Source organism: Schistocerca serialis, chromosome 2 (genome assembly GCF_023864345.2).
Source record: "Schistocerca serialis cubense isolate TAMUIC-IGC-003099 chromosome 2, iqSchSeri2.2, whole genome shotgun sequence".
NCBI lineage: Eukaryota > Metazoa > Arthropoda > Insecta > Orthoptera > Acrididae > Schistocerca > Schistocerca serialis.
Genome location: NC_064639.1, coordinates 693,816,549 through 693,844,484, shown reverse-complemented (window position 1 = coordinate 693,844,484; position 27,936 = coordinate 693,816,549). Strand labels below are relative to the sequence as shown.

Sequence of the window (27,936 nt, the reverse complement as noted above, 5' to 3'; positions counted from 1 at the left end):
AGTAACTTTGGATTCTCAACAGGCTGAATAGTCAGTGGTGATGTTGGTAGTCCGACTGTGTGAGCTTCCGGTTCTTTTACGTCTGCCGTAAGATGGGTGAGTGCTGTGTGTTTGTGGAAATCTGATTTCATCTATTTGTGAACAGAATAATTATATGTACAAGTTTCTGTATGTGCGAAATTGCTTAATAGCGTCTCCAGAACTGAAATGAAAATTATGGTCAAAGCTTTGTTTCTAATTTTAAGGTTATTTAGCTGTGGGAAACATGTGGTTCTTCGTATCTAACACTGTTGTTTTTCTTATTTGCAGTAATTGTGGCCTATGTAAAAACATTTTTGTCTTTATATATTTCTCTGTGTGAATAGGTATATCCCGGGACCATTGGCATAAGAGGAGAGCTACCGGAGGGAAAAGAAAGCCGCTCCGGAAGAAGAGGAAGTTTGAGTTGGGCAGACCTGCAGCAAATACAAAAGTGAGTGAAGAGCGTTGTGCAGTAGTAGTTGTTGTTGGTGGTGGTGGTAATGAACAAATCAGTAGTATTCTTTTGGACGAGGTTGATTTTGTGTACTGTTATTAACCAATGTAGCATCTAGAACTATTTAAATAGCGGTGCAAGTATTTACATATCGTGTAGGATCATTTTTATTTCGTATGTCAGTGATAGTTTTCTTCAACGCAATTGATTTTTTTGCTGAGTTGAGACATGCCATGTCGGTGGCAAGAAACTGCTGTCGACAGTTGAACTTTTTTGTTGCATTGATTGTGTGTTTCTAGCTTGGTCCAAGGCGTATCCACACTGTCCGCACCAGGGGTGGTAACAAGAAATATCGTGCTCTGAGGTTGGACCAGGGGAACTTTGCCTGGGGATCTGAAGGTAATAAAAATCTCAATGTGTAGCATGAATCAAGGTATTTGTTACAATGGTAATGTAATTCGTGGTTACTGTTTAAGTTGTAAAATTTGAACCTACCGATACTGTTAGCAGATTGTGGATGTAAACTACTTCAACTCAAATGCACAATGGTATGTGCCATGACAAGAATTACTAGTCCCATTGAAAGTTTCTCAACCATATGTTGGGTATGCTATCCCAAGCAACATGCATTGGTGATATGCTCTTGCCTTGCTCTATTGAACTTTTCCCATTTAATTAGGTTACAGTTGGAGCTAAAAACTTCTTTGGCAGTTTCACATTTTTGAATTGTTAGGCAGAGGTATAAAGAAAGTTCAAACTGACAAAAGAATCAGGATCTCACATTTGGTTTCGTGGTTTGATCAATGCACAGGATTGAGTGATTTTTCTCGTGTTAGCAGAATGTGTGCTGCATAGGACTGACGTGCAATTTCACATTACTTAGTAGTGCTTGTTGTGCATACTGAAATTTGAGTAATTTCAGACCTGTTATCCTTAAGACATCTCCACATATAACTGTCCCTGGTCTGAGACACTGGAACTTGAGCTAGCCTCATTTCTTTACAACACACTGAACACTTCACAAATTCGGCCAACAGGCCGATTAGCTGAAGAAATTTTATTAGACGGTGCATTGTCCCCCATCGTCGCAGACAACAGAACTGCTGACCATACCTATGAAAGACATAAACAAAGCAATTTACGAAAATTGAGGCATGACAAACAGAATAAAAATAACGGTGACATAACAAAACCAAAATCGTTAACTCACTGAAAGTACTGTGGATCATCTTGCATTTTTTGTAGTTTGTCTTGTGCATCATATATCAAAATATTTGGAGACATTCCCATTAACGAAGTGTTTTCTGAATCTATCCTGCTGTTTTTTGACGAAAAGTGCTTTTAACGAGTATGTAAATGTCATTAGGGTATGCTATTGATAAATCTGTTAACACAATATGTATGTGTTCAATGACCCAAACTCTCAACCACGTTACTTGTTGTACCCTACTGTCCATTTTATAATCATTGACCTGTGACTTTCAGCTCATATTTTTGCCACATTGCATTATGAACATTGATATGTTATACATGGCCAGAATTGTGGAAATGTCTACTTTTATTTAGTATATGAATGTTACATCTTAACTGAAATGGGGGTGACACAAGCGGTAATAACTTTGTTCTATTTACATTTGGACTTTTGTTTTATCTCATTTTTTTATTCCATCACTATGTGAAAAGCAAGATGCTGCTATTGGTCTTACCATTGGTTTTTAGAGTTAATAAAACAATTGTTAGTAACTGTAATATATGTAAAGCTGTGGTGAAGCGTAGTTGCATTCCAGGACAGCAGTACCGTGTTCAGTTTGTGTTGAGAGTAGATATTAGCTAATTTACTTTGTGCATAAGTGTGCTGAAGAGTTTCTATAAATATTTCCAGGTTGCACGCGAAAAACACGTATCATTGATGTTGTGTATAATGCTTCCAACAATGAACTAGTAAGAACAAAAACATTGGTGAAGAATGCCATTGTAGTGATTGATGCTGTTCCATTTAGACAGTGGTACGAATCCCATTATGCTCTGCCTCTTGGAAGGAAGAAGGGAGCTAAATTGGTAAGCATGTTCAAATCTTATTCTGTAATGAAATGTAAAGCATACTTAGTAAAATTTGAATAGCTTCAGTTAAACTGAAAACAAGAATGCTGTCAATCTTGCTTTGGTAAAAGATACTTTTTGTTCAGAGATCCTTAATTTGCTGTCACAGTTGCATGTTACATATGTTTTGGTCTATCTAACAATGTTTGTGTATCAGACATCACAAGTAAAAAATGTAAAATTAAAGTTTTTACAGTTCTGTAGAGTAAAGGTGCTTAAAATGTTGTACATTCATGGGCCAAAGACTGGTAGGTTTGGTGGAGCCCTCCTTTCCAGTCCATCCATTTGAATATGCTGTCAAAAAATTTGGTCTTCTTGGCCATTTTTATCACCCATGCTTCCCTACATTAACAAGTTAACTATTCTGTGATGTATCAGTTTTTGTTGGCAGTTCAGTTCAGTCATTAATTATTTGGGCTGCACATGTAATCCTAGGTTTGTGTGTCTGCCTGTCACTATTGTTTTCCTTCCATAGAAACCACATTTTTGAAGGAACAATTGAGTGTGATGGCAAATAAACTTGTCATCTGGCAACTTGAAAATCTGATAAGAATGTCTATTATTTTGAGAAACTGGTAGGAAGTAGTCACAGCATACTCTACCAATATGTTAAGTGGTCTGCCCACTCAGTTCTCATGTAAATATAATTATGCAGTGACTAGGACAATTAAAGGCTACCAGTAATTTTGTTTGGCAAAATTCCTCATGCACTCAAGACATTTACTTGGTTTTCTCTGAATAAACCGACAGATTCGTGATGCTTCATTTTTCATAAAAAGCTATGTATACTTTTCAGTTATTCTTTCTTGGGATTTGTGTATTCTGGCACCTTTCAAAAATCCAAATCTGTGTTCAAGAATTTACAGACAAGAATCATACTAACATACTATTCTTTGACCATTGCACAGTTCCGTATGGACAACTAAGCATCCATGGTGTACAGAAATAACTGAAAGTTGGAATCAGAATGTCGCTAGGTCCAGATGGAATCCCAATTCAGTTTTACGAGTACTCTATGGCATTTACCCCCTTGCATTGCACTTATTGCTAATCTCTTGCCCAGTGAAAAGTACCAAGTGACTAGACAAGTGCAGGTGGCTCTTGTGTACAGGAAGGGTAAAAGAATGGACTGGCAAAATCACACCAGTATCATCAACATAGGTTTGCCATAGAATTCTAGAAGATATTCAGAGTTCCACTCCCCCCCCCCCCCCCCCCTCTGTGATAGTGTCCTTGAGGTTTAACTGTCTTTGGAACAGAGTTGTAGATGGCCTTTGTGCACTGGAGCAGATCAGATGTGTTGGGAGTGCTAAGTTTGTCTTTCTCACCTCCCGAGGGCCCTTGACTCCTCCACTTACAAAGACTGGGGAAGTAGATTTCTTTCTGCTGGGTGCCAGTGCACAGGGGTGTAATAGGGAAAGTAAGCTGGACGTAGCAGACAAATAGTAGTCGTGATCCTCAGATACTTCAGTGTACCATCCCTCTAAATGCTATTGCCTTGCTGTTGAGATAGTGTCACTGTGAAGAAGAGTGGCTGGAAGTAACAGACAATAAGCTAGGTCTAGGAAAGTCAGCAATGCTGCTGTGGTGTACCTCCTTGCAGCCACATGGGTATTTGTTTCGATCACACCTCTGACATGGCTTCTTGCTCTGGTGAGAGTACCCTCCAAGGTGTGGTGCTTGTGGCATACAAATCAGTCGCCACCACATCTTACTTTACTGAGATTTATTTTCAGGCTAAAGACTGGCAGATAATTTGCTGATAGATTTGCCATCTGTTTTAATTGACAATCAAATGAATGTGGCATGACTTAATGTTTTGTTCAGCTTGTTGCCCATAGTTTTTGTGCAATGTATTTGTGTTGTCAGGGTGATTGGCTCATCTGTGTTTTAAATGATCAGTCAGCCACATATTCCTGTGAATCTAATATACATTTCATCTTGTTTTGCTTAAGTTCTATAACATGTGAACACTTTTACCAATCACTTCCATGAAGTTAGTGCAGGTGATGGTAGTATAGATTGGGGGGGGGGAGTGTGAATGGAATTTCTCAGATTGCTTTCCCTCTCTCCTCACATTTTGTCAGTTTCAAGTACATCTCGTCTAACATTGCTGTCAAAGTAGCAGGCTTGGGATTGAAATGAAGATGTGTAGCATAATTTTTTATGATTTGTAAAATCATTCATTTTTTGAAATTGTAAGACAGAAGTTTACACTACTGACGTTATAAGTTAGTACTGCTGCACTTTCTTGTACCGTGCTGAAGACAACAAAATGATGCCATTAATTGTTCATGTTGGCTTCATGTTTGATGTATCACACTTCCACAGACACATATTTCTAATAAAGATTGTACGCTACGATGGTTATTCATGCGATGCTAGAGTCGTTTCCACAGGAACGATGCAACAGGCAACAAGACACACCCGGCACCAATAGCGTTGCATGTGGCATATTGCTGCCAGCCTTCTCACAGATTTCTAACTACATTATTAATTTACTACAGAGTGGAAAGAGATGTCCCTCCTCCTGGCTTTGCTGGCTCCATTTCGTTTGCAGCATTGTATGTCCAGAAATGCCCCAAACATAAACAGGGCAGTGACTGCATTTTTTAACTACTAACTTTCCAAAATGTGTGCCATATTTTACTTCAGTTTGAAGTTTAACAATTACTATGGGCAATAGTGAAAAGAAACTACATTGAAACCCTGCTTTTACACTTTCAAGGGACTTCAAAAAATTGTGTAAATTATGGGAAATTCAGTTTTAAACTACAGAAGTGACTTATGACACCCCCCCCTTGCATTTTTGCACTTTATATAAACAGGCATCAAAAGACTTGTCAGTGACTTGTTTATTACGTAGGAAACGTTTCTTATGTAATAAAAACTGGGACTGATAACTGTCTGGGAAATAGGAACATTTGGCTCAATTTCATACGTCATAATCGATACTTTTGTAATCCTGCAGCTGTTATTATTTAAATAACGAATTATTGCACTAGTTACGTATTTTCTCATGCTTAGAATGTTGTTTCAAGAATTTTTTCTCGTTTTCAAGTGCAGATACTTACAGAAGTATTTTGGCTACTGTGCCTCCTTGAAAACCACTCACATGCAAACTATCACTCACACTGTTCATATAACATAACATAAAAAACGTAAGCAAATACTGTGATTAACAAGAATAAATTCTCAGAACACATTTGGCTCAGTGTGAAGAAAATACCTAACCAGTGCTGTGTTTTTAGTTTAACATATGACCAACGCAAAGTGAATGGCGGTATCAACTAGCACCACAAGTGGCTGGCAAATACCAAAATGCGCTAAATATGGTTTGACAAAGGTGTCGAGATGACAATAACAAAAATGCATTTGTGCAATAGACGGTTTGGAAATGGTTGTGGTTGGTCATGACATCTTCATTCAAATGAATCTAGCTACTCCCATCAGCCACCCCAGCAAGTATAGCTTGGCAGCGGCGGGAGATATAGCACGAATTGTTCAAACTTTTACTCATTTACTGGTCCAAATCTGGTGAGTGAAGTGCCCTGGTATCAAGAAATTTAACAACGTAATATTTGTAAACACTAGTGGAAGGCCAAGATCAAGCATCTTTTTTCCCTGGGGAATGCGTAAATTGCGGGAAAATTATTAAGATGGTGACACAAAATCAGGTGCAAATTAGCATTGTGGACATACAAAGTTTGACAGGAACGATAAAAAAAGTTGCAAACGGCAGGAAAACGTTAATTCCGGGAATGTAAAAGCAGGGTTATACTATAGTTCATAAGGAGTTGTGATGTCAGACTAGGAAATGCAAGAAAATTTTTTACGAAATGAGTTTTCTCAAAACTCAATGAGAGATTGCACAGCAAATCCCAAAACAGGTTTTTAATATTTTATGTGAAACATGAGAAACTAGATACACAAATGGATGTAGCATTGCTTCCCTTACATAAAGCCATTTTTTAGGCACATTAGATGACTCGAAATTACTGTCCCACGCATTGTATGGTAGTTACATGGTGCAACTAGTACTCATTGTTACTCTGAGTGATACAGAGAAGTGTGAATTGGTCACTTGAACTACGTTTCTGTGCACTCTGCCAGTGAGAGTTTCTTTTGGGTTGTGTTGTGAGTAACATCACATACACTGTTGTCTTCTCATTGAGGGGGGCACATAACCCTCCCCCATTCAGCTTGGTGCCAAGATATTTTATAGAGGAAGTTCGCAGTTCTCATTTGTGCTGAGACTGAATTACTCTACATGGTTCTTGTGGGGCAGATTGTGGCAAAACAAAACCATTTGTTTGACATTTCTGGACATAATTTCCTCTGAATTGACTACAATCACTGTACATTGTGATTGTAGTGTTATGATACTGAACATTGCTGGCACTTGTTTGCTAGTTTGCTGTTCAGTATTCTCATGTACTAGTATTTTAGTTACAGCTTATACATGACTTTATCCTTGATTCGTACCCATTTGTTTTCTCAAATAAAGGAATTCAGAGAAATACTTATGCTTAATGATGATCAACTAATTGAGGTTGTTTGCAGCTATCATTGTTTTTATGATAGCTTCATGGATAACCTGTATGTCATAGTTACTCTGAAAGCATAAGCTGAAGTCGGCACACTCATACTCCACAAATTTCGTACGTTAAATGGGGCTCTGAAATGCAAAGCTTCTAGATTTTCCAGTATGTACTACTACAGCTGATGCAGTATAGTTCAGAGTTTTTTCTGATGGAAGAATTTGCATCATGTTTATGTATGCCTAAAAACAAAAAGAAAAGGATAACATTTTATAGCTTGCTAATATTACTCGTTTAGAAAAGTTTGTGTGCTTCTGTATTTTTTTGTGGATATTTGAAAAAATATCTTGTTAAGATCATATTAAAGAGTTCATTAGAATGAGGCATCTCCATTGGTTTGTGGAAATGTTTCCTCATCAGCTATAGTAAAATCACACCTCAGTGACAACTTGATAAAAAGTTGGGGTAGGTGTCTAGAAGTGACTTGGTGCATAGCTGTACAGAAACCCCCTTCTTGCACCAAAATGCTAGTATACAAATAACAGCAGACAGTTTTCAGCTCAAGTGTATGAAATGTTTTTTTGTGGTATTCTTGTGCCGTGCCACCAAGGGATAGCATCAGGTGTAATGGATAAGAGGCTGTAGCAGAGTTGGCAGAGGAGGCCTAGGGAAGATAGTGGCATCAATGTATGTGCTTAGAGATACAGCATGTAAGTTGGTGAGGAGCAGAGGACAGGTGGGGAAGGGGAAAGGGACACTGAAGAGAAATGAATCTCATTCGAATAGGTAGGCTAATGAAACTTAGAGCCGAATTTCAAAGATAATAGCATGTCTTGCACTTGTGTAAAATTCAAACTGCTAAGTTTTCCTTTTGCTATGTCATTTTCTGTCCCTTGTCTTTGGCTGCAATTCAGTACTTCCATGTGTTTGGTTTCACTTTTTGTGAACTTCTGCTTTACATAAAGCTGTAAGTCACACTGAAGAGCAACATCCTGTGCATAAAACAGCTGATAACCCATGTTGTCTTTGTATATACGAGGACTGAATGAAGATTACGAAACTAATATGTAATATCTAATATCTAATAAGGTGTAGATGCCCTGAGGCAACTGCGAAATCCTGCAAAAATCCAAGAATTTTACTATTGGCTGGTTTCAATTGCATGCTGAATTTAAAGTGCACATTTTTGTCTTCTGGCATGTATGATATAATGCCATAACACCACCACATGAGGTGGTACAGTACTGGTGGTCCCAAAAAAACAGAGCTCCTGAAAACCACATCTAAAAGCTTAATACCATGTAGGGCATACTCCATGGTGAATCTGTACATACAAACATGCACTTTAAGCTGAATTACGCATTTTAGTATGGTTTACAAAATTCCGATGCTCTTGAAGTATTCTGAAGACCTGTTTCTTTTATAACGTAATGTAAGCTCTTAGTGCTGTATACATAACATACATAAATATTAACTTGAAGATAACTAAGCAAACAAATTGGTCAGTAGTGTTCAATAAAATGTTTTATTTCAAATATATTGACAGCTGCAGCAGAATTTTACATATCTGCCTTCCATGAAACAATGTTTTTAGATCACAAGACATCTTTCAACATTTGTCCGGTACCTTTTCTAGGCTTGACGTTATTCCTTAATTTTTGTTGTTTGAGTCTTAAATTTACAGAATATCATTCTTCGGTAATTTATAGACCGGCAGCACACCTTGTTTTATCAGTACCTCCCCACAAGACTAGTATTTACTCCTAGGGTAGAATATACTGTCAATTTCAATGTTTCTTGGCTTCAGATAACTTCATTTTTTTACAGCATTAGAAAAAAAATCATGAACTTACTGTCCTTAATTGTGGCCTAAAGCACTGTTAGCAAGAAATCTACTTTTCTTCTTACCAGCTTTTTGCAGTACTGTGTGGTTGTAAACCTGATTCGAAGTGCTACATAATAGTATTGCAGAATACGAATAAAAATGTTAAGTCACTGCATACTGAAATATTAGGGTCCTTTGAGGTGTAGGTCTAGTTTTGAAATGAATATTATGCCAAGGACTGCTTTCTTATTTTGCAATCATTATCTGTAAAGGATATGATAACTTGTCATAAGGACAAAAACTCTGTTGGTCCCCTCCAAAACAATGTGCTGCAGTGCTTCACATGGTCCTGTGATGCTGCACTACCTATGAAATTCCAAGCAAAAGGTGTACCAACAGAGCAGGCATCAAGCACAGCCTTCCTAAGTCACCATAGCGGTGCATGTACAGTAACACCTGTTTCCTGGCACGCTGGTGACTATTGAAACGAATCTATTTTTAACAAGTTGTGGAAAAATATTAATGGTGGTTTGAGAAGTTTTACTTTCAAAGTAATTTAATTTTTCACATGAATTACGTTGTGGGAATGTGCAATGAATTTCGTAAATTACATGGCATTTCACTCTCCTTCAAAACGTAACATATTGAGGACCAGCAGTGTAGAAGAATTTTGGGCACAGAAGACAAGCCATTTACGTCATTATTTCAAATTCTACTGACACATTTATTTGATATATCTGAAAGTGTAATGTGCAAAAAAGAGCATTATTTGTGAAAGCTTAGCTTTGCTATTAGCTATATTGTATTTATATTCTTCTTATTTGTGTGTTTGTGCTACTTAAGTGATCTTGCTGTTGGCTGGGGCAAGACCATGACACATGAACTATGATTACCTGATAAAGTTACTGCAGTGCCTTTTTAACCAATGAATCTGGGAATTTTTTCTGTGTCTACTTATACACCATGTCTAGTCTTTCAACAACATGCTCGTGCTGAAGATAGGCGGAAAAAAATTACTTTGCCTAAGCGCAGAAATTGATGGCAATGGCGCATTGAGGTAATAGAACACAGCTGTGTGTTTGTGGCATCATAGCTTCTTCAGAGACTGTTTGAGTGCAGTCTTTCAATTGTCAGGAGAAATATGTAAATAGGAAAGCAAATTATCTGTAATGGAAGATTTTGTTAAAGAAGTGTTCTTCTGGACTGTTAGTGTACTGCAATGGATGATAGTGCCCTAGGGCCACTACAGTCCACACTTAGCAATAAAACACAGTGGAATATGAGAGCTTGGAAATGTTTGCCCCCTTGTAAATATTAGTTCAAAGGACCATAAAAAGGTACAAATTTTTAATGGAACAAATGGATACAGCCTCCTTGAGAGCTTAATTTTTGGAGGCTGCCTTTATTGGATATGGAGGGCAATTTGCCTGTAATTTATCTGAACAAATCTTGGGTTTTTCAAGACCAACTGAAGAAATACTTGGCAAGACTCAAAGGGAAATGGTAGCCTGAAAATATCTACATGAATATTGGTGTTTTGGGTGATGGCTATACTAATGAAGTCAGCATGAGCTCGGAGTATGATCCATTATGGGCATTAAAAAATATTACAGGGGTTATTGGAACAAGAGTCCTGGCAGCAGCATGGCAGTTCTGGTGCATTGCCATGCATAGTCAAGTAAATCTTGTTCGTGAGTGACAGGGTACACTAACAACTTAAAATTGTTGCAAAAATTAATTTTAGTATTTTCTTAACTTGTCGAAAGTTTGAGGTCCAATGCAATGCAAATTCCTTTTGTTGTGCAGGTGAAATTTTCACCTTTTACAATTTTTTTCTGAATGTTTTCATAATGTCACCTCCACCTATATGATGTGAGAATGTTTGTACATGTTTCAGTCAGAGTATTAGTTTTCCACTGTTTCTGCAGTTGAAGCAAATATTTTTCTTCAGTTTCTTGGAACACTAGTTTCTTTGTAACCATTGGCAATTTTCTTTTGGAAAAGTACTGCATAATATTTTAGACTAAAATAGTTGTATGACATTTTTGGGAATTTACATTAATATTTGAAATCTGCTAACTGGCAATCGTGTAGTGAATGTGTGGAAGTCATCTGCAAACCAATTTGCCTTTGTGTAAATGAGGCTTCATATGACAACATATGCTGATTTGTTCATCAGCTAACTATAGGAAATCGTAGCCACAAGATTTTAAACAGACTAGTCTGTTTTAGGTTCATTCACGTCTTCAATCTAGGTATAAAGTCAAGATAGACTGTTCTAATTTTTTATAACTCAGAAACTTCTTTCATTTTGCTTTCTCTCACCCCATTGTGCCATCATCTTGGCCTTCCCTGTGGATCCATATGTCCATAACAAGCATTGCCAGCAGGACCTAAACCCCCCTGCGGGTCCGGGGATTAGAATAGGCCCGAGGTATTCCTGCCTCTCGTAAGAGGCGACTAAAAGGAGTCCCACCCCCTCAAGGGGGTCGTTAGCGCCTGCGTCCGGAGACGGACGGTTCCACGACCTCTATTTGCGGTCATTTTGCTTTTTCCCTTCTCGTTTCTTCCTTCCTTTGGTTGGTTCCTTTCTTTGCTCTTTTCCACCTCACTGTCTTCCTTACTGTTTCCGTGCCTTCTTCTCCTTGCCTTCTCATTACCTTCTTCTCCTTGCCTTCTCATTACCTTCTTCTCCTTGCCTTCTCATTACCTTCTTCTCCTTGCCTTCTCATTACCTTCTTCTCCTTGCCTTCTCATTACCTTCTTCTCCTTGCCTTCTCATTACCTTCTTCTCCTTGCCTTCTCATTACCTCCTTCTCCTTGCCTTCTCATTACCTCCTTCTCCTTGCCTTCTCATTACCTTCTTCTCCTTGCCTTCTCATTACCTTCTTCTCCTTGCCTTCTCATTACCTTCTTCTCCTTGCCTTCTCATTACCTTCTTCTCCTTGCCTTCTCATTACCTTCTTCTCCTTGCCTTCTCATTACCTTCTTCTCCTTGCCTTCTCATTACCTTCTTCTCCTTGCCTTCTCATTACCTTCTTCTCCTTGCCTTCTCATTACCTCCTTCTCCTTGCCTTCTCATTACCTTCTTCTCCTTGCCTTCTCATTACCTTCTTCTCCTTGCCTTCTCATTACCTTCTTCTCCTTGGCTTCTCTGGCCTCCGCCTCGGCGTTTGAGACAGTCTGTCCTCTCTCTCCCTCTCTCTCCTCCTTTTCCTCTTCTTCCTTCCTCCCTGTGTGTGCCTGAAGGCCGACCCACGCGTTCGCACGCGTAGCCGGTGACGGGGTAACGCGTAATTCCCCGCCCTGTGTAGACATGTAAGGCACGCGCGTACCCCCTGGTAAAGGCCAGGCCTGGGGAGGGGTGATTGCCTGAGCTGATACCTTCTGACCATGCCGATTGGTCCCTCCGTCTGGTTCTCGGGAGGTGTGACCTGAGGTGTAAACATTCACCTAAGGCGGGAGTGCCCTCTGAGAGGGTCCCCACAAGGAAGGAGCGCGCCATCGGAGACGCTGGCAATCATGGGGGATTCCTCCGCAATGGATTTCACTCCATCTGTCTCGACTTCTGCCCAAAAACGGAAACGTGACCAGCCATCAGTGACTAAAGTACTACCGCCTGCCCCACAGTTCCTCGTCGTTTCTTGATCTGAGGACGGAAAGGATTTTTCCTCTGTCAACCCTTTCGTTATCCAGAAGGGTGTAGATGCCATAGCCGGATCTGTCAAATCTTGTACCAGGTTGCGTAACGGTACCTTATTACTAGAAACTGAGAGCGCCTTTCAGGCACAGAAACTGCTTCGGGCCACACTACTGTACACGTTCCCTGTGCGGGTGGAGGCTCACCGCACTTTGAATTCGTCTCGTGGTGTGGTCTATACTAGCTCCCTCGACGGACTGACTGACGAGGAGATTCAATCTTTCCTCGCTGAGCAGGGCGTGACGGCTGTCCATAGGGTCATGAAAAAGGTCAACAGTGACCTTGTGCCGACCCGGACACTTTTCTTGACCTTCGATAGTGTTAAGCTGCCATCGCGCATCAAGGCGGGCTATGAGGTTATTTCTGTTCGCCCCTATGTCCCGACACCTACCCGCTGTTACCAGTGTCAGCGTTTCAATCACACTCGACAGTCTTGTTCCAATGCGGCTAAATGTGTCACTTGTGGCAGGGATGCCCATGAGGGTGACTGTCCACCTCCGTCTCCTCGTTGTGTGAACTGTCAGGGTGACCATGCAGCATCCTCCCGCGACTGTCCCGTCTATAAGGAAGAACGCTGTATCCAAGAAATTCGGGTCAAAGAGAAAGTGTCCACCTCGGCTGCTCGCAAGCTATTTGCTAGTAGGAAGCCCACGCTGCTCCCAGCGGGGAAATACAGTACTGTCCTCGCCTCTCCTCGGACTACCAGGGAGGTGGCAACCCAGACATGCGATCTGACCTTCAGCACCACGGTCGTCCGTTCGGCCAGTGCTAAGATCGCCCGGTCGACGTCTCCTCTTCCTCCCGTCACCCCTCAGACACAAGCACCTTCATCAGCTTCTGCCAAGACGAAGACCCAGAAGTCAGATGCACGGGCCTTTAAGAAGGAACCGTCCCGTGCAGACTTCCTACGTACCTCGACCTCCCAGCCTTCGACCGGTACTTCCACCAAACGTACTTCCAGGAAGGCTCCTAGGAAGACAGTTCTCCTTCTCCGCCACGGCGCATTTCTTCTCCTGCGCCACCCAGCGGTTGCCGCCCCAGGCCGTCATCCGTTTCGCCTGGCCGCACCGCTGGTAGCCGAACATCTGGCCGTTCACCGGCGGATGAAGCTCCCCCTCCCGGCCATCTTCCCAAGATGGCCGATGAACTTATAGACCCAATGGACGAAGACTGTCCGCCTACTGATAGCGGCGGCAGTGCTCGCTCAAAGCCAGGCCCTCCGCGGCCTTCGAGGTGACCCCTTCTTTTATCTTCCCTTTCTTACGATGGCACTTATTCACTGGAATATTCGCAGCATTCGCTCCAATCGAGAGGACTTGAAGTTGCTGCTCTGCTTGCACCGTCCGCTCGTCGTAGCCCTCCAGGAAACGAAGCTACGCCCATGCGATCAAATTGCCTTGGCACACTACACCTCTGTGCGTTTTGACCTACCCCCTGTGGTAGGAATCCCGGCTCATGGAGGGGTTATGTTGCTGGTCCGGGATGATATTTACTATGATCCCATCACGTTGCACACCGGCCTGCAGGCAGTTGCCATCCGCATTACTCTCCCCACTTTTACATTTTCCATTTGTACCGTTTACACTCCATCGTCATCTGCCGTTACCAGGGCAGACATGATGCAACTTATTGCTCAGCTACCTGCACCATTTTTGTTAACTGGAGACTTCAATGCCCACCATTCCCTTTGGGGCTCTCCAGCATCCTGCCCGAGGGGCTCCCTGTTAGCAGACCTTTTCAACCAGCTCAACCTTGTCTGCCTCAATACTGGTGCCCCTACTTTTCTTTTGGACACATCTCACACCTATTCCCATTTAGACCTCTCTATATGTACTCCCCAACTTGCACGCCGGTTTGAGTGGTATGTACTTTCTGATACATATTCGAGCGACCACTTCCCGTGTGTTATCCATCTCCTGCAGCGTACCCCCTCTCCATGCTCCTCTAGTTGGACGATCTCCAAGGCAGACTGGGGGCTCTTCTCTTCCAGGGCGACCTTTCAGGATCAAACCTTCACAAGCTGCGATCGTCAGGTCGCACACCTCACGGAAGTCATTCTCGCTGCTGCTGAATATTCCATCCCTCACCCAACTTCTTCTCCACGTCGCGTACTGGTCCCCTGGTGGACTGCAGCATGTAGAGACGCTTTACGTGCTCGTCAACGTGCTTTACGCACCTTTAAACGCCACCCTACAGTGGCGAATTGTATCAATTGTAAAAGATTACGTGCTCAGTGTCGTTGTATTATTAAAGAAAGCAAGAAAGCCAGCTGGGCTGCTTTCACAAGCACCTTCAACAGTTTTACTCCTCCTTCTGTTGTCTGGGGTGGCCTGCGCCGGCTATCTGGCACTAAGGTCCACTCACCAGTTTCTGGCTTGACGGTCGCGAATGACGTCCTTGTGGCCCCTGAGGATGTCTCCAATGCCTTCGGCCGCTTTTTCGCCGAGGTTTTGAGCTCCGCTCATTACCACCCTGCCTTCCTCCTGCGCAAACAGGCAGAGGAGGCTAGGCCACGTAACTTCCGCTCCTCGAATCGTGAAAGTTATAATGCCCCATTCACCATGCGGGAACTCGAAAACGCACTTGGCCGATCACGGTCCTCCGCTCCGGGGCCTGATTCTATTCATATTCAGATGCTGAAGAACCTTTCTCCTGCGGGTAAAGGTTTTCTTCTTCGTACTTATAATCGCATCTGGATTGAGGGACTTGTTCCCGCATGCTGGCGCGAGTCTATTGTTGTCCCGATTCCTAAGCCGGGGAAGGACAAGCACTTGCCTTCCAGTTATCGACCCATCTCGCTTACCAGCTGTGTCTGTAAAGTGATGGAGCGAATGGTTAACTCTCGATTGGTTTGGCTGCTCGAGTCTCGACGCCTACTTACCAATGTACAATGTGGATTTCGTAGGCGCCGCTCTGCTTTTGACCATCTGGTTACCTTGTCGACCTTCATTATGAATAACTTCTTGCGGAAGCGCCCGACCGCGGCTGTGTTCTTTGATTTGGAGAAGGCTTATGATACCTGTTGGAGGGCGGGCATTCTCCGCACCATGCATACATGGGGCCTTCGCGGTCGCCTCCCTCTTTTTATTCGTTCTTCTTTAATGGATCGACGGTTCAGGGTACGTGTGGGTTCTGTCCTGTCGGACACCTTTCGCCAGGAGAATGGGGTGCCACAGGGCTCAGTTTTGAGCGTCGCTCTCTTCGCCATCGCGATCAATCCAATAATGGATTGCCGCCCAGCTGATGTATCAGGCTCCCTTTTCGTGGACGATTTTACCATCTATTGCAGCGCGCAGTGTACACGTGTCCTGGAGCGCTGTCTTCAGCGTTCTCTTGACTGTCTTTACTCCTGGAGTGTCGCCAATGGCTTCCGTTTTTCTGCCGAGAAGACGGTCTGTATTAACTTCTGGCGCTACAAAGAGTTTCTCCCACCGTCCTTACGACTCGGTCCCGTTGCTCTCCCAATCGTGGAGACAACAAAATTTTTAGGTCTTACATTTGACAGGAAACTTAGCTGGTCTCCACATGTGTCATATTTGGCTGCCCGTTGTACCCGTTCTTTAAATGTCCTCCGTGTTCTCAGTGGTATGTCGTGGGGAGCAGATTGAACCGTCCTGCTTCGTCTATATCGGTCGATCGTCCGCTCCAAGCTGGATTATGGGAGCTTCGTATACTCCTCTGCACGGCCATCCATCTTACGCCGCCTCAACTCCATACAACATCAGGGTTTACGACTTGCGATTGGAGCATTTTATACTAGTCACGTAGAGAGTCTTCACGCTGACGCTGGCGAACTGCCACTCACCTACCGGCGCGATATACTGCTTTGTCGGTATGCCTGCCGGCTACTGTCAATGCCCGACCACCCGTCTTATCGCTCCTTTTTTGACGACTCTCTTGACCGTCAATACGGGTTGTATGTCTCTGCCCTGCTACCCCCTGGAGTTCACTTTCGTCGCCTCCTTCACCACCTTCATTTTTCACTCCCTGCAACCTTTCGAGTGGGCGAGAGCCACACGCCACCTCGGCTCCAGGCTCAGGTCCGCGTTCACCTTGACCTCAGCTCGCTCCCAAAAGAGGTTACCCCCAGTTCAGTCTACCACTCCTGTTTTGTTGAACTTCGTTCAAAGTTCATCAATAGGACCTTCATTTATACAGATGGCTCAAAGACCAATGACGGGGTCGGGTGTTTCTTTATTGTCGGGGCACAAAGTTTCAAATACCGGCTCCATGGCCATTGTTCGGTCTTCACAGCTGAGCTCTTGGCCCTCTACCAGGCTGTTCTTTACATCTGCCGCCACCGACATTCTGCTTATGTCATCTGCTCCGATTCCCTGAGCGCCATCCAGAGCCTCAGTGATCCGTATCCGGTTCACCCTTTCGTGCACCGGATCCAACGCTCTCTTCAGCAGCTGGTGGACGTCGGTTCTCCGGTTAGCTTTATGTGGGTCCCTGGCCATGTCGGTATCCCTGGGAATGAAGCTGCAGATGCCGCGGCCAAGGCTGCGGTCCTCCAACCTCGGACAGCTTCTTGTTGTGTCCCTTCCTCGGATTGTAGCAGGGTAATTTGTCGGCGCATTTTATCGCTGTGGCATGCTGATTGGGCTGCACTTACAGACAACAAGCTTCGGGCCTTGAAACCTCTTCCCACGGCTTGGACGTCCTCCTCCCGCCCTTCTCGGCGGGAGGAGGTCGTTTTGGCCCGGTTACGCATCGGACACTGCCGGTTCAGCCATCGCCATCTGCTGACGGCTGCGCCGGCGCCGTTCTGCCCATGTGGGCAATTGCTGACGGTCCGCCACATTTTAATTTCCTGTACAGATTTCAACACACTGCGTCTCAATCTTAACCTGCCATGTACTTTAGAAGCTATTTTAGCCGATGACCCACGAGCAGCTGCTCGTGTCCTTCGTTTTATCAATTTGACACACCTCTCTAAGGACATTTGATTATGCTGTTTTTTAATCCTCTGCCTATCAGTCTGTCTTTTATCGTGTTGTTTTAAACTTGTGCCTCGCGGTGCATTCTTAATGTAGTAAGGGTGCTAATGACCATTGAAGTTGTGCGCCCTAAAACCACAAAAAAAAAAAAACCTAAACTTGACAACTGCCATTCCTTCTGTGCTAGTCTCTCTACTACTGTCTTGCCACTAGTGGATGGCTCATTTGCTGTGTTAGGACTCTATTATTCTTTATGCTGAAGGCAAGTAATACAAGCCAAGCTTGGTGTGCAAACAGGTTTTGTGTATTATATCCACATGACCCATCAGCCAATCACTCATACCAGCAGAAAAGGCACTTCCCAATCATCATCCAGTATCATCCTGGTCAGTTAAAACCCTAACCATGTCCTGGTCTATCCTTATGCCAGGATCACATACAACATGGCCAGTGTGTTCTATTCTAGGCTTGTCATAGACATGACTGAGACTGGAGTATGCTGGACTGGAACTAGACCTTGGAACCTCTGTTAATTGTTCTACCATCTGAGCTATCCAGGCAAGACTGTTATCATGTCCTAACAACTTTTACACCAGTGCTTATCAGATTTTCAAAAGTTACTGACTCTAATGCACTCCAAATCTAACAGGAATTTGTGCACTCTGCTGCAGAATGAAAATGGCTTCAGAATCTCATATTGTCAGATGTAGAGCCATTTGTGAAAGCAGTATGGTCCTAACTCGTGTCAGTTCCACATAACCTATGTTGGCATTACCACCAAGCCATGGTTGTGAATGCAATGACTGTTGTCACTTTCCACACAGGTGGATGAGTATTGGCAAACTGGCAGTGTGTTCAGCTGTTCAACCAATGGTAGAGTACACTTTTGAGCACAGTGTACTAAAATGCTTTCATCACAACCCTTACATTCCTGGTCTTGCAACAGATATCCTAAACATCTGTAACCTTGCATCTTGTCAGTCTACCTGACTGTGTTTTTGATGTTATAAGCCAGCCACACTTAAATACACTAAAGCTTATTTAAGGCAAAGGCCCATATAATTGTTCAGTGGCTAATAAGATCTGACGTGATTGATAGCTCTATAAAAAAAGACCTATGAAAGTACTCTGATAGACAAATATGTAGCTGAAGTATGTAAAATTTAGCAATTCCACAAATTCTCACTGAACTAAGGCCATTGTGTAAGTGCTTATGTAGCCAGAAGTGGTAGTTATTGCAGTTTAGTTTATATCCGTTATATAAAGTTGACATGAGAGCTTTGCTTATATAACTGAGCTTTCAAGCCATTGGCCAAGAAGTGTTTATAGTCTCTCTTAAAAAAGAATTATTTGGTTACTTATTAATTTCAGTTCAGTGATGAAATGTCATGTTTACTTGTATACTGTTCATTTTTTGTAGGCTGAGTTAGTCAACCTTTTTCTTTCTTTTCCCCATCATACACTCCTGGAAATGGAAAAAAGAACACATTGACACCGGTGTGTCAGACCCACCATACTTGCTCCGGACACTGCGAGAGGGCTGTACAAGCAATGATCACACGCACGGCACAGCGGACACACCAGGAACCGCGGTGTTGGCCGTCGAATGGCGCTAGCTGCGCAGCATTTGTGCACCGCCGCCGTCAGTGTCAGCCAGTTTGCCGTGGCATACGGAGCTCCATCGCAGTCTTTAACACTGGTAGCATGCCGCGACAGCGTGGACGTGAACCGTATGTGCAGTTGACGGAATTTGAGCGAGGGTGTATAGTGGGCATGCGGGAGGCCGGGTGGACGTACCGCCGAATTGCTCAACACGTGGGGCGTGAGGTCTCCACAGTACATCGATGTTGTCGCCAGTGGTCGGCGGAAGGTGCACGTGCCCGTCGACCTGGGACCGGACCGCAGCGACGCACGGATGCACGCCAAGACAGTAGGATCCTACGCAGTGCCGTAGGGGACCGCACCGCCACTTCCCAGCAAATTAGGGACACTGTTGCTCCTGGGGTATCGGCGAGGACCATTCGCAACCGTCTCCATGAAGCTGGGCTACGGTCCCGCACACCGTTAGGCCGTCTTCCGATCACGCCCCAACATCGTGCAGCCCGCCTCCAGTGGTGTCGCGACAGGCGTGAATGGAGGGACGAATGGAGACGTGTCGTCTTCAGCGATGAGAGTCGCTTCTGCCTTGGTGCCAATGATGGTCGTATTCGTGTTTGGCGCCGTGCAGGTGAGCGCCACAATCAGGACTGCATACGACCGAGGCACACAGGGCCAACACCCGGCATCATGGTGTGGGGAGCGATCTCCTACACTATCCGTACACCACTGGTGATGGTCGAGGGGACACTGAATAGTGCACGGTACATCCAAACCGTCATCGAACCCATCGTTCTACCATTCCTAGACCGGCAAGGGAACTTGCTGTTCCAACAGGACAATGCACGTCCGCATGTATCCCGTGCCACCCAACGTGCTCTAGAAGGTGTAAGTCAACTACCCTGGCCAGCAAGATCTCCGGATCTGTCCCCCATTGAGCATGTTTGGGACTGGATGAAGCGTCATCTCACGCGGTCTGCACGTCCAGCACGAACGCTGGTCCAACTGAGGCGCCAGGTGGAAATGGCATGGCAAGCCGTTCCACAGGACTACATCCAGCATCTCTACGATCGTCTCCATGGGAGAATAGCAGCCTGCATTGCTGCGAAAGGTGGATATACACTGTACTAGTGCCGACATTGTGCATGCTCTGTTGCCTGTATCTATGTGCCTGTGGTTCTGTCAGTGTGATCATGTGATGTATCTGACCCCAGGAATGTGTCAATAAAGTTTCCCCTTCCTGGGACAATGAATTCACGGTGTTCTTATTTCAATTTCCAGGAGTGTATTTTAACCAGATCTGCTGCGAAATTGGCATTAGTGCTGATAACCTCATTTCACACACATGCTTACATGCTTTATATTATGGAATCTTATGTAGATTGCCATTTAAGTCTTTCATGATTAGGTTAGAAAGCAATTACCCACCGAAGCCTATTTCTACAGCAATGCTTATGTTACTTTAAGTGCTAGGATTGTTCAGCATCATCTTGGCATAATTGGTGTTCAGCTCTCCATAGTTGAGAATAATCCAACATTCATACTAAGCAGTAGACTTCGTGGAACTGCTACTTCTTAACACTTTGCCATCTTCACATCTTGTACAAATTTATTCGCTTGCACCGTCAGCACTAATTCGGATTACTTGGCTTGGTGCTGGCTGTTCTTGACATTATCAGGAGATTATATTATTACATTTTACTAATCTCATCATTAGTTTTCATAAGTTCTCAACCTGTTCCCCTACTTTCATGATATTTCAAAGATATACATACCTAAATAAATACAAAATTTGTTTCATATATTTATTTGCATTGTCTTTGGTACTTAGTATCATCTTTCATATGATATGCAGCAAAACACTCAAAGATGTAACGCAATTCCACAAGACTTGCACATAAAGTTTTTTGTTCTTTTTTATGTTTTTGGAACATACCTGGCAGTTTTATTGTTTTTGTTTATTCGTTTTGGAAATACGTAGGCCTGTTAGTTGGTGTTGCATTATGTGACCAGAAAGTCTGTCAACTGGATCAGGAGATGTATGCGATATAGTGGCAACCTCCAAGATTTGCTCCGCGCATTCATCGTAAATAATTGTATCGTCTCTTTCGTCTGCCATGATGAAAGGGCACAAGTTCTTATGAAAACAAAACTTGATGTATATAACTTACTGTTACCTAAACAAAACACCAACAGAATGCAAATGGTACTGAAGTGTAGTGCTGTCTCCGGCCACTGCGCAATACTATGTACACGACACCACTGGTGTCGCCGGCCATTGACCGCTAATTCACGCACAACATCACTGTGGTGGTGCTGGATGGCAGTGTTAATTTGGCAGATGCTACCTCTCCCTTGAATGCTCCATGACACCACTGTTCATGTACTTCCTATTATCCTGTTCCATCCTTGTACTTCTGTCATACTTTGCAGCAAATCAATTTTATGGGTGGGTATTATACATCTTGTTGAACTGTGTTGTTAAGAATAAGAAAGGTCACTGGATGGTGACCACCCTTCAAGCACTTGTTTGTATTAACCCTTCAGCCGCTTCAGGTGTGCTTACTGCATGCAGAGTTGAGTGCTGTGCTGTTGTTGCCTAATGCATCTACCCCTGCTAAGTTGTTTGTGTCTATTTGCCAACCAAGAGGAACATAATTGTAGGTGTAAAAATTAGATTCTGGCTGTTAGTTGTTTGTGAATTAAGTTGTTATGAGATTTAAAGAAGACTTTTCTTTCAGTAGTTCAGTGCCATTTTTATAAGCCATTCTGATAGTTGTTACTTTAAATACATATCAATATTTCATTGTTCCATCATAACAAGTTGATAATGACTACTGTACTGCAGGTATTCTTGACTCTACTAAATAAAAATATAGAAGAAATTTGTCTTAGTTCAGCAAATGTTTTGAGATTACACTGTCTTGCTACTTCTTGTTTGTGTTCAGATTATACTGTTTCATTGTGCATGAGGGATGATGAAAGCAATCAGTGGTAGTTTTTCTTTATAGTATTGCTGTACAAAAAGCAACCTGTTACTTCATATGAGAAGAAAATATACAACTCCATTCATAAGAATGAACCTGATGTAAACAAGTACAAATGCAGTGATTGGCGAGAAGCCGTAGCACGTACACTGGTGTTGTCTTCTTGGAAGTAGATCCTACTTAACGTATCAGATTTTGTTACTTTGTCATGTTGTTGTTACACAGTATGAAACTGGCTGAGGCTGCTTCCTGCTATGTAGTTAAACACGCCTGTGGAATATGGTTAAAAAGTGCTGAGAAATAGGTTAACATTTTTCATATATTTACAGAAAAAAGTTGGCCTTGAAGTATTCTGAGGGACTGTATTTGATACAGTCGAGATACAAATACACACTCAGTGTATTGTGGCTTGAGTAGTGTAGTTTTCATTTAGAGTGTAAATTCTTAATTGACAATATATTATGAAAGATTGTTAATAAATGTTGCTTAACCTAAGAAAACTGTCTAATTTTTTGGACAAAAATGAAAAATGTCCATTGTTTTGTACCACAGATGTAGTCTCACACAAGCCAGAGTGATACATGTCGCAGAAACATGAAAAACAATCATTTCTGTAGCATCAAGCATACCATGTAAATACTGCATTTTTACATTTGCAACTGTACCATTACAATATGAACTCAACAGAAGTGATCTGGAGCCAAGTTAAAGGATTTGTCATGAGAAACACTTAAACCACCAGACGTAATGGAACGAAAGCACCCAGCGTTTTCACGTGCCATTGGCAAATGCAGGTGGGGTATAGAGTAGCACCTCATTAAGGAAGAGGAGAAAATGGTGCACCTTGGTGGCTTCATGTATTCTGTTGGCTCGTTATCAATGTAGCAGAGGAGTTCCAGAAATGGAATGTGTTTAAATTTCCTTTACTTTACGTCTGTAGTCGCAAACTTTTTGTCAACAGATTACTGGTTTCGGTCTATAATGACTGTCTTTAGATCTGCAGCAAAATATGAGAAAACATGCACTAGCAAATTGTCTACAGCTTAAAACAATGAAATAGACCATAATGAAAAGTACTACTGACATATATACAATTGTGTGCTTAGAGTATGAAGAGGCATACCTGTGTTATAAAAACAATGTCCTAATGTACTGCAGCCATAGTGGAATTGTCAAATGTTAAAAGCAAAATCAGCACCAGCATTGTCAGATATATAAAAAACAGCAAATGCAAGAGTCATGTCAGCAGCACTACTGTTCAAAACAAACTGCTGTACAGTAGCCACAAGATGTTTGTGTTGTAACTTCACCAGATATCACTACTGTAGGCATACATAAGTCTTCAGTGATTAATCGAACAACGTAAAATAAAGGGGATACAGCCGGTAAAAAATGTAATGGGCTTATAAGGTATTACTCGTACAAGGCGACACCAGTGAGATGCACATATGCCCAAGCTGTCGGTAGCATGAACCCAAAAAAAAAAATTACTATTGAAGAGGGCTCCATTAACCACCTTGACATTACTATCAGGAAAGTTTACAACAAACAAGAGTTTTCAATTTTTAGAAAATCTACTTATACAGGTAGTGTCATCATACCATACTTCCCAATATAAAAAGTCGTTCACCTCCATGGTTAACCAGCTTCTTCGTCTACCTTTGGATGAAAGTGAAACAAGTAAAGAACTCTGCATTCTAAAGCACATGGCGGTAGCTAACAGCTTTTCTGTAAATGACGTCGCAGACCCTTACTGTAGGCTAAAGAAATGTATAGCAGCAGGCAAGTGCACACACAAAATAGGACCAGTAAAGAAAACACAAAAACCATTTGTATGAAATTTAACAGCAAAATGCAGGTGCAGATAGAAAAATGTTTTAGAAATGTCAGATATGGCTTTCAGGTTAACACCACTGTAAAATTTTGAATAAAACATAAACTGAAAAGAAAGTATGAAAAGTATGGCTCTGGACTGTACAGGATTGACTGCAGTAACTGTGACAAAGATTATATCATTCAAATGGGCCGCTCTTTTAACTTCAGGTTTAAAGAACATTCACAGCCATGGAAGAAAACAGCTTTGGGACAGCATTTATCTGAAACTGGTCATTCTATAGGAAGCATTGAGAATTGTATGCATGTTCTCAACAGAGTGGAAAAAGGCCGTGCTCTTCATTTGTTAGGAGCTTGAAATTTATAAAGCAAAAATGACAACCAATGAAACTACTTAACTGTCAGAGCAATTTCGTGCCCAATGCCTTCTTTTCTTTGTTTGACAATGTTTTACTTCAATCGCCATATGCCTTTATTATGTATAATTTGTTGATAGTTTCGCCTAGTATAGAGTGCCTTACAGATTTACTTTTTGTACGTTGTGCACATAACTAGTATTTCCTTGTTCCTTCTCTGTTTATATAATATACTGCATTCACTAGATTACCTTATTCGTGCACTGGCACGGAGTTTTATCATTCTTTTCTTGCAACGGCATGCCACAGGGTATGAGGGGCCCTCTGGCAGTTGCGTTTCTCTAACCACTTCTCACCTTTGCGCAATTCTGGTGTTAGTGCTAACAGAGGGTGCTGATTATGTGTTGCAGTATGTTTTCTTTCATTGTGGCTTCTTTAGCTATTTGTTTAATAGTTTTTATATTCTGTGCACTATGAAAGCTGTTTGTCGTCATCTGTAATATTGGCACTTGAACATATGTCAATTACTGTTTCTTAACTTGTCCTCTTTTATAACAATCTAACTTCTGTCGTATTTCATTTCATTGTTTCTTATTGCTGTAATGCATCTTATGCCTTATGAGCCCATTACATACTTCACCGATTGTATCCCCCTTTATTTTACGTTGTTCAATTAATCATTTAAGGCTTGTGTGTGCCTACAGTAGTGACATCTGGTGATGTTATACAACACAAACATCTTGTGGCTACTGTATGGCAGTTTGTTTTGAACAGTAGTGCTGCTGACATGACTCTTGCCCTGCTGTTATGTATCTTTGATGTTGCTGACATGCTGATTTTGCTTTTAACATTTGATGTCACTATGGCTGCAGCACATTAGGACATTGTTTTTATAACACAGGTATGCCTCTTCATACTTACAGTGCACAAATGTATGTATATGTCACAAGTAATTTTCATTATGGTCTATTTAACCGTTTTAAGTTGTGGACAATTCGCTAGTATATTTGTTGTCTCATATTTTGCTGCAGATCTGAATATGGTCATTATAGACTGAAACTGGTAATCTGTTGACAAAAAGGTTGTGACCATAAATGTAGAGGAAATTTATTCTACATTTGGGTCACTGTTTTATTTGCAACAATGTTGCAGCTTGTGAAATTTATTTTTTGGATTCTTATAAGGAAGTAGCTAAGAGAGTACCAGACGACTGACTGTAATTAATATCTTCAGTGGCTTCAGTATTAAACAGTATGGGGAAATCCCAGCAGTGTGGTTTTGCATCACACATAGCTTGCTCAGAAAAATTACCCTGTGTTTAAGTTAGGAGTTTTCATAACTCGTCTTTGTAATTAGAATATTGTGTTAGGTGACTGAGAGCATTGTACGCTCTTCATCTGGTTACCCAAGAAGCATGTGGTTGTGCTGGAGTTTTCCTGAATATTGTTTCATTCTCTTTAACAATTAAATGGTATTTAAAGCCATATTGTTCCTCTGCTTGACTTTCATCTGAACTGCAGCTGCTCACATCATTACAGGTTAGTTGGACCAGCTGGCTGGCCAGTACTGCCTCTGTGTGTGTGTGTGTGTGTGTGTGTGTGTGTGTGTGTGTGAGAGTGTGTGTGTGTGTGTGAGAGTGTGTGAGAGTGTGTGAGAGTGTGTGAGAGTGTGTGAGAGTGTGTGAGAGTGTGTGAGAGTGTGTGAGTGTGTGTGAGTGTGTGTGTGAGTGTGTGAGAGTGTGAGTGTGTAAAACATATCCTTACGATCTTATTTGACTGTACTGGACAAAGCTTGGCTTCTGCTCCATGTGAAAGGAAATCAAGCAAACACACAAGTGTACAGGGTGTAATGTTTACATCCAGTATATTCTTATGATGGAGTATAATAATCTGACACCATTCTCACATATTGGCATTTGTTGTGAACCACATTTTCAGTTCACTGCTATTGTAGCATGGAACTTAGTAGTTTCATGAATGATGTTTTGCTAGGCGGAACGATTCTTCACTGGAGCAAGATAGATTGCTTGTCCATAAGTGACTATGCACACAATACATCGATGGAACAAGTTTTGACCTGTGGGAAATTTGGCAGTGTGTTACTCAAATTCCTGAAAGTTCCATTTCTATTGGAAATGGATCACATGTTCTGTTAGGCAGAAATAACTGGTGCAGCTTCAGTATAATTCTGAAAACTAAGTGTGTATAGAAAGTCAGCCGTAGGTGACAAGATGTGTGTGGGCCAGAAAAGTTTAAGGAAATCTATGAAAATTGTAGGTTTTGTGTTGTGCAATTATTATTAAGGCAATTGAAGACAAAAAATACAAACATCTTTTGTTGTTACATTAGTATTTCAATAAAATAGATCATTGTTTGCCTCCAGTAACATTGTTAATGACAGAATGCTTGGATTGTTCTGTGGTTGAGAGTTGTCACAAAAGTAATTAATCAAATATATGATTAAGTGGACAAAGTGTTTCCAATAAAATTTTTCACTAAATTGTGTTTTTAAATCCTTCACTCTACCTTTTATATTCTCGAGATTCGGCAAAGAGTAACCAGTGAAATGAAGTCTAATGCAGGAAATCAGATTACAGCGATGTAAAAAATGCAATTTAGCAGCCAAAATTATGAAAACTTACAGAGATAAGAGGTAGAAAACCCGCGGTATATTTAAACTCGTCAGCAGCAGGCAGATACCTAATCAGTGGCATGACTATACTAGTACTCAGTAGATTGCAAAGAGGCCAGAGTTAAGTCAGAAGTACTCAAGGAAAACTGTCTCCACTTAAACTCAGTAGCATCTGGGGACTTTTGGAGCATGAATAGTTTTCATATTTGGTTAACACATACAGCACTGGTGGATACTGCTTGATATGTACCTTGACTGTTTGACAAGCTGCTGAAGTCCTTGTATTTGACATACGGCTTATTGCATGGATTCTCTAAATGTATTGTACAATGATGATTGTTGCGTGTCAGCTGACCATGTGATGACTTGGTTCAATAAGTGCCTGACATTATTGTTTCTTAATAAGGAAATTGGAGGTTAGTTTTTTGTATTAATACTGTTGATATTTCAGACTCCAGAGGATGAAGAAATTCTGAATAAAAAGAGATCAAAGAAAGTGGAAAAGAAATACAAAGCTCGACAGCGCTTAGCGAAAGTTGAACCTGCACTAGAAGAACAGTTCCAGGCATCTAGAGTACTTGGTAAGTGGATTTTGCCTTGATGTTTTAAATTTATTTTCAAGTTCACACTGATGAAATTTTAACATTGATGCATATCTACGTGATATGTTAAATGATTTTTGTCATAGTTACACTGAGTGGCAATAGATAAATGGTTTGGCATTTAATTTCGTTTCAAATGTAGTGAAAACTGAAAGGAACTTTTTTTTCAGCATGTATTTCTAGTCGACCTGGTCAGTGTGGGCGTGCAGATGGATACATCCTGGAAGGGAAAGAACTAGAATTCTACATAAGGAAAACAAAAGCTAAAAAGGGCAAATAAGGCACTAAAAATACTGTAACTTGTAAATGCTGACAAGGAAAATAAATTTTTTCTTGTGAACAGTCAAAAA

The 27,936-nt window shown here is 41.9% G+C and overlaps 1 protein-coding gene across 1 annotated transcript; it reads left to right on the top strand.

Moving 5' to 3' along the window:
- Positions 1 to 27,936, top strand: LOC126457839 (40S ribosomal protein S8). The gene is made up of 6 exons (XM_050094473.1): positions 1 to 96; positions 366 to 472; positions 775 to 874; positions 2,358 to 2,533; positions 27,436 to 27,565; positions 27,757 to 27,936. Exons 1-6 carry the CDS (start codon positions 93 to 95, stop codon positions 27,864 to 27,866), a joined length of 627 nt encoding a protein of 208 aa, XP_049950430.1. The 5' UTR covers positions 1 to 92; the 3' UTR covers positions 27,867 to 27,936.

Bases quoted from the DNA above. Each gene is read 5' to 3' on its own strand.
- LOC126457839 (XM_050094473.1), top strand. The intron at 2,534-27,435 runs GTAAGCATGTTC...TTGATATTTCAG, and splicing joins GGAAGAAGGGAGCTAAATTG to ACTCCAGAGGATGAAGAAAT. The intron at 27,566-27,756 runs GTAAGTGGATTT...CTTTTTTTTCAG, and splicing joins CCAGGCATCTAGAGTACTTG to CATGTATTTCTAGTCGACCT.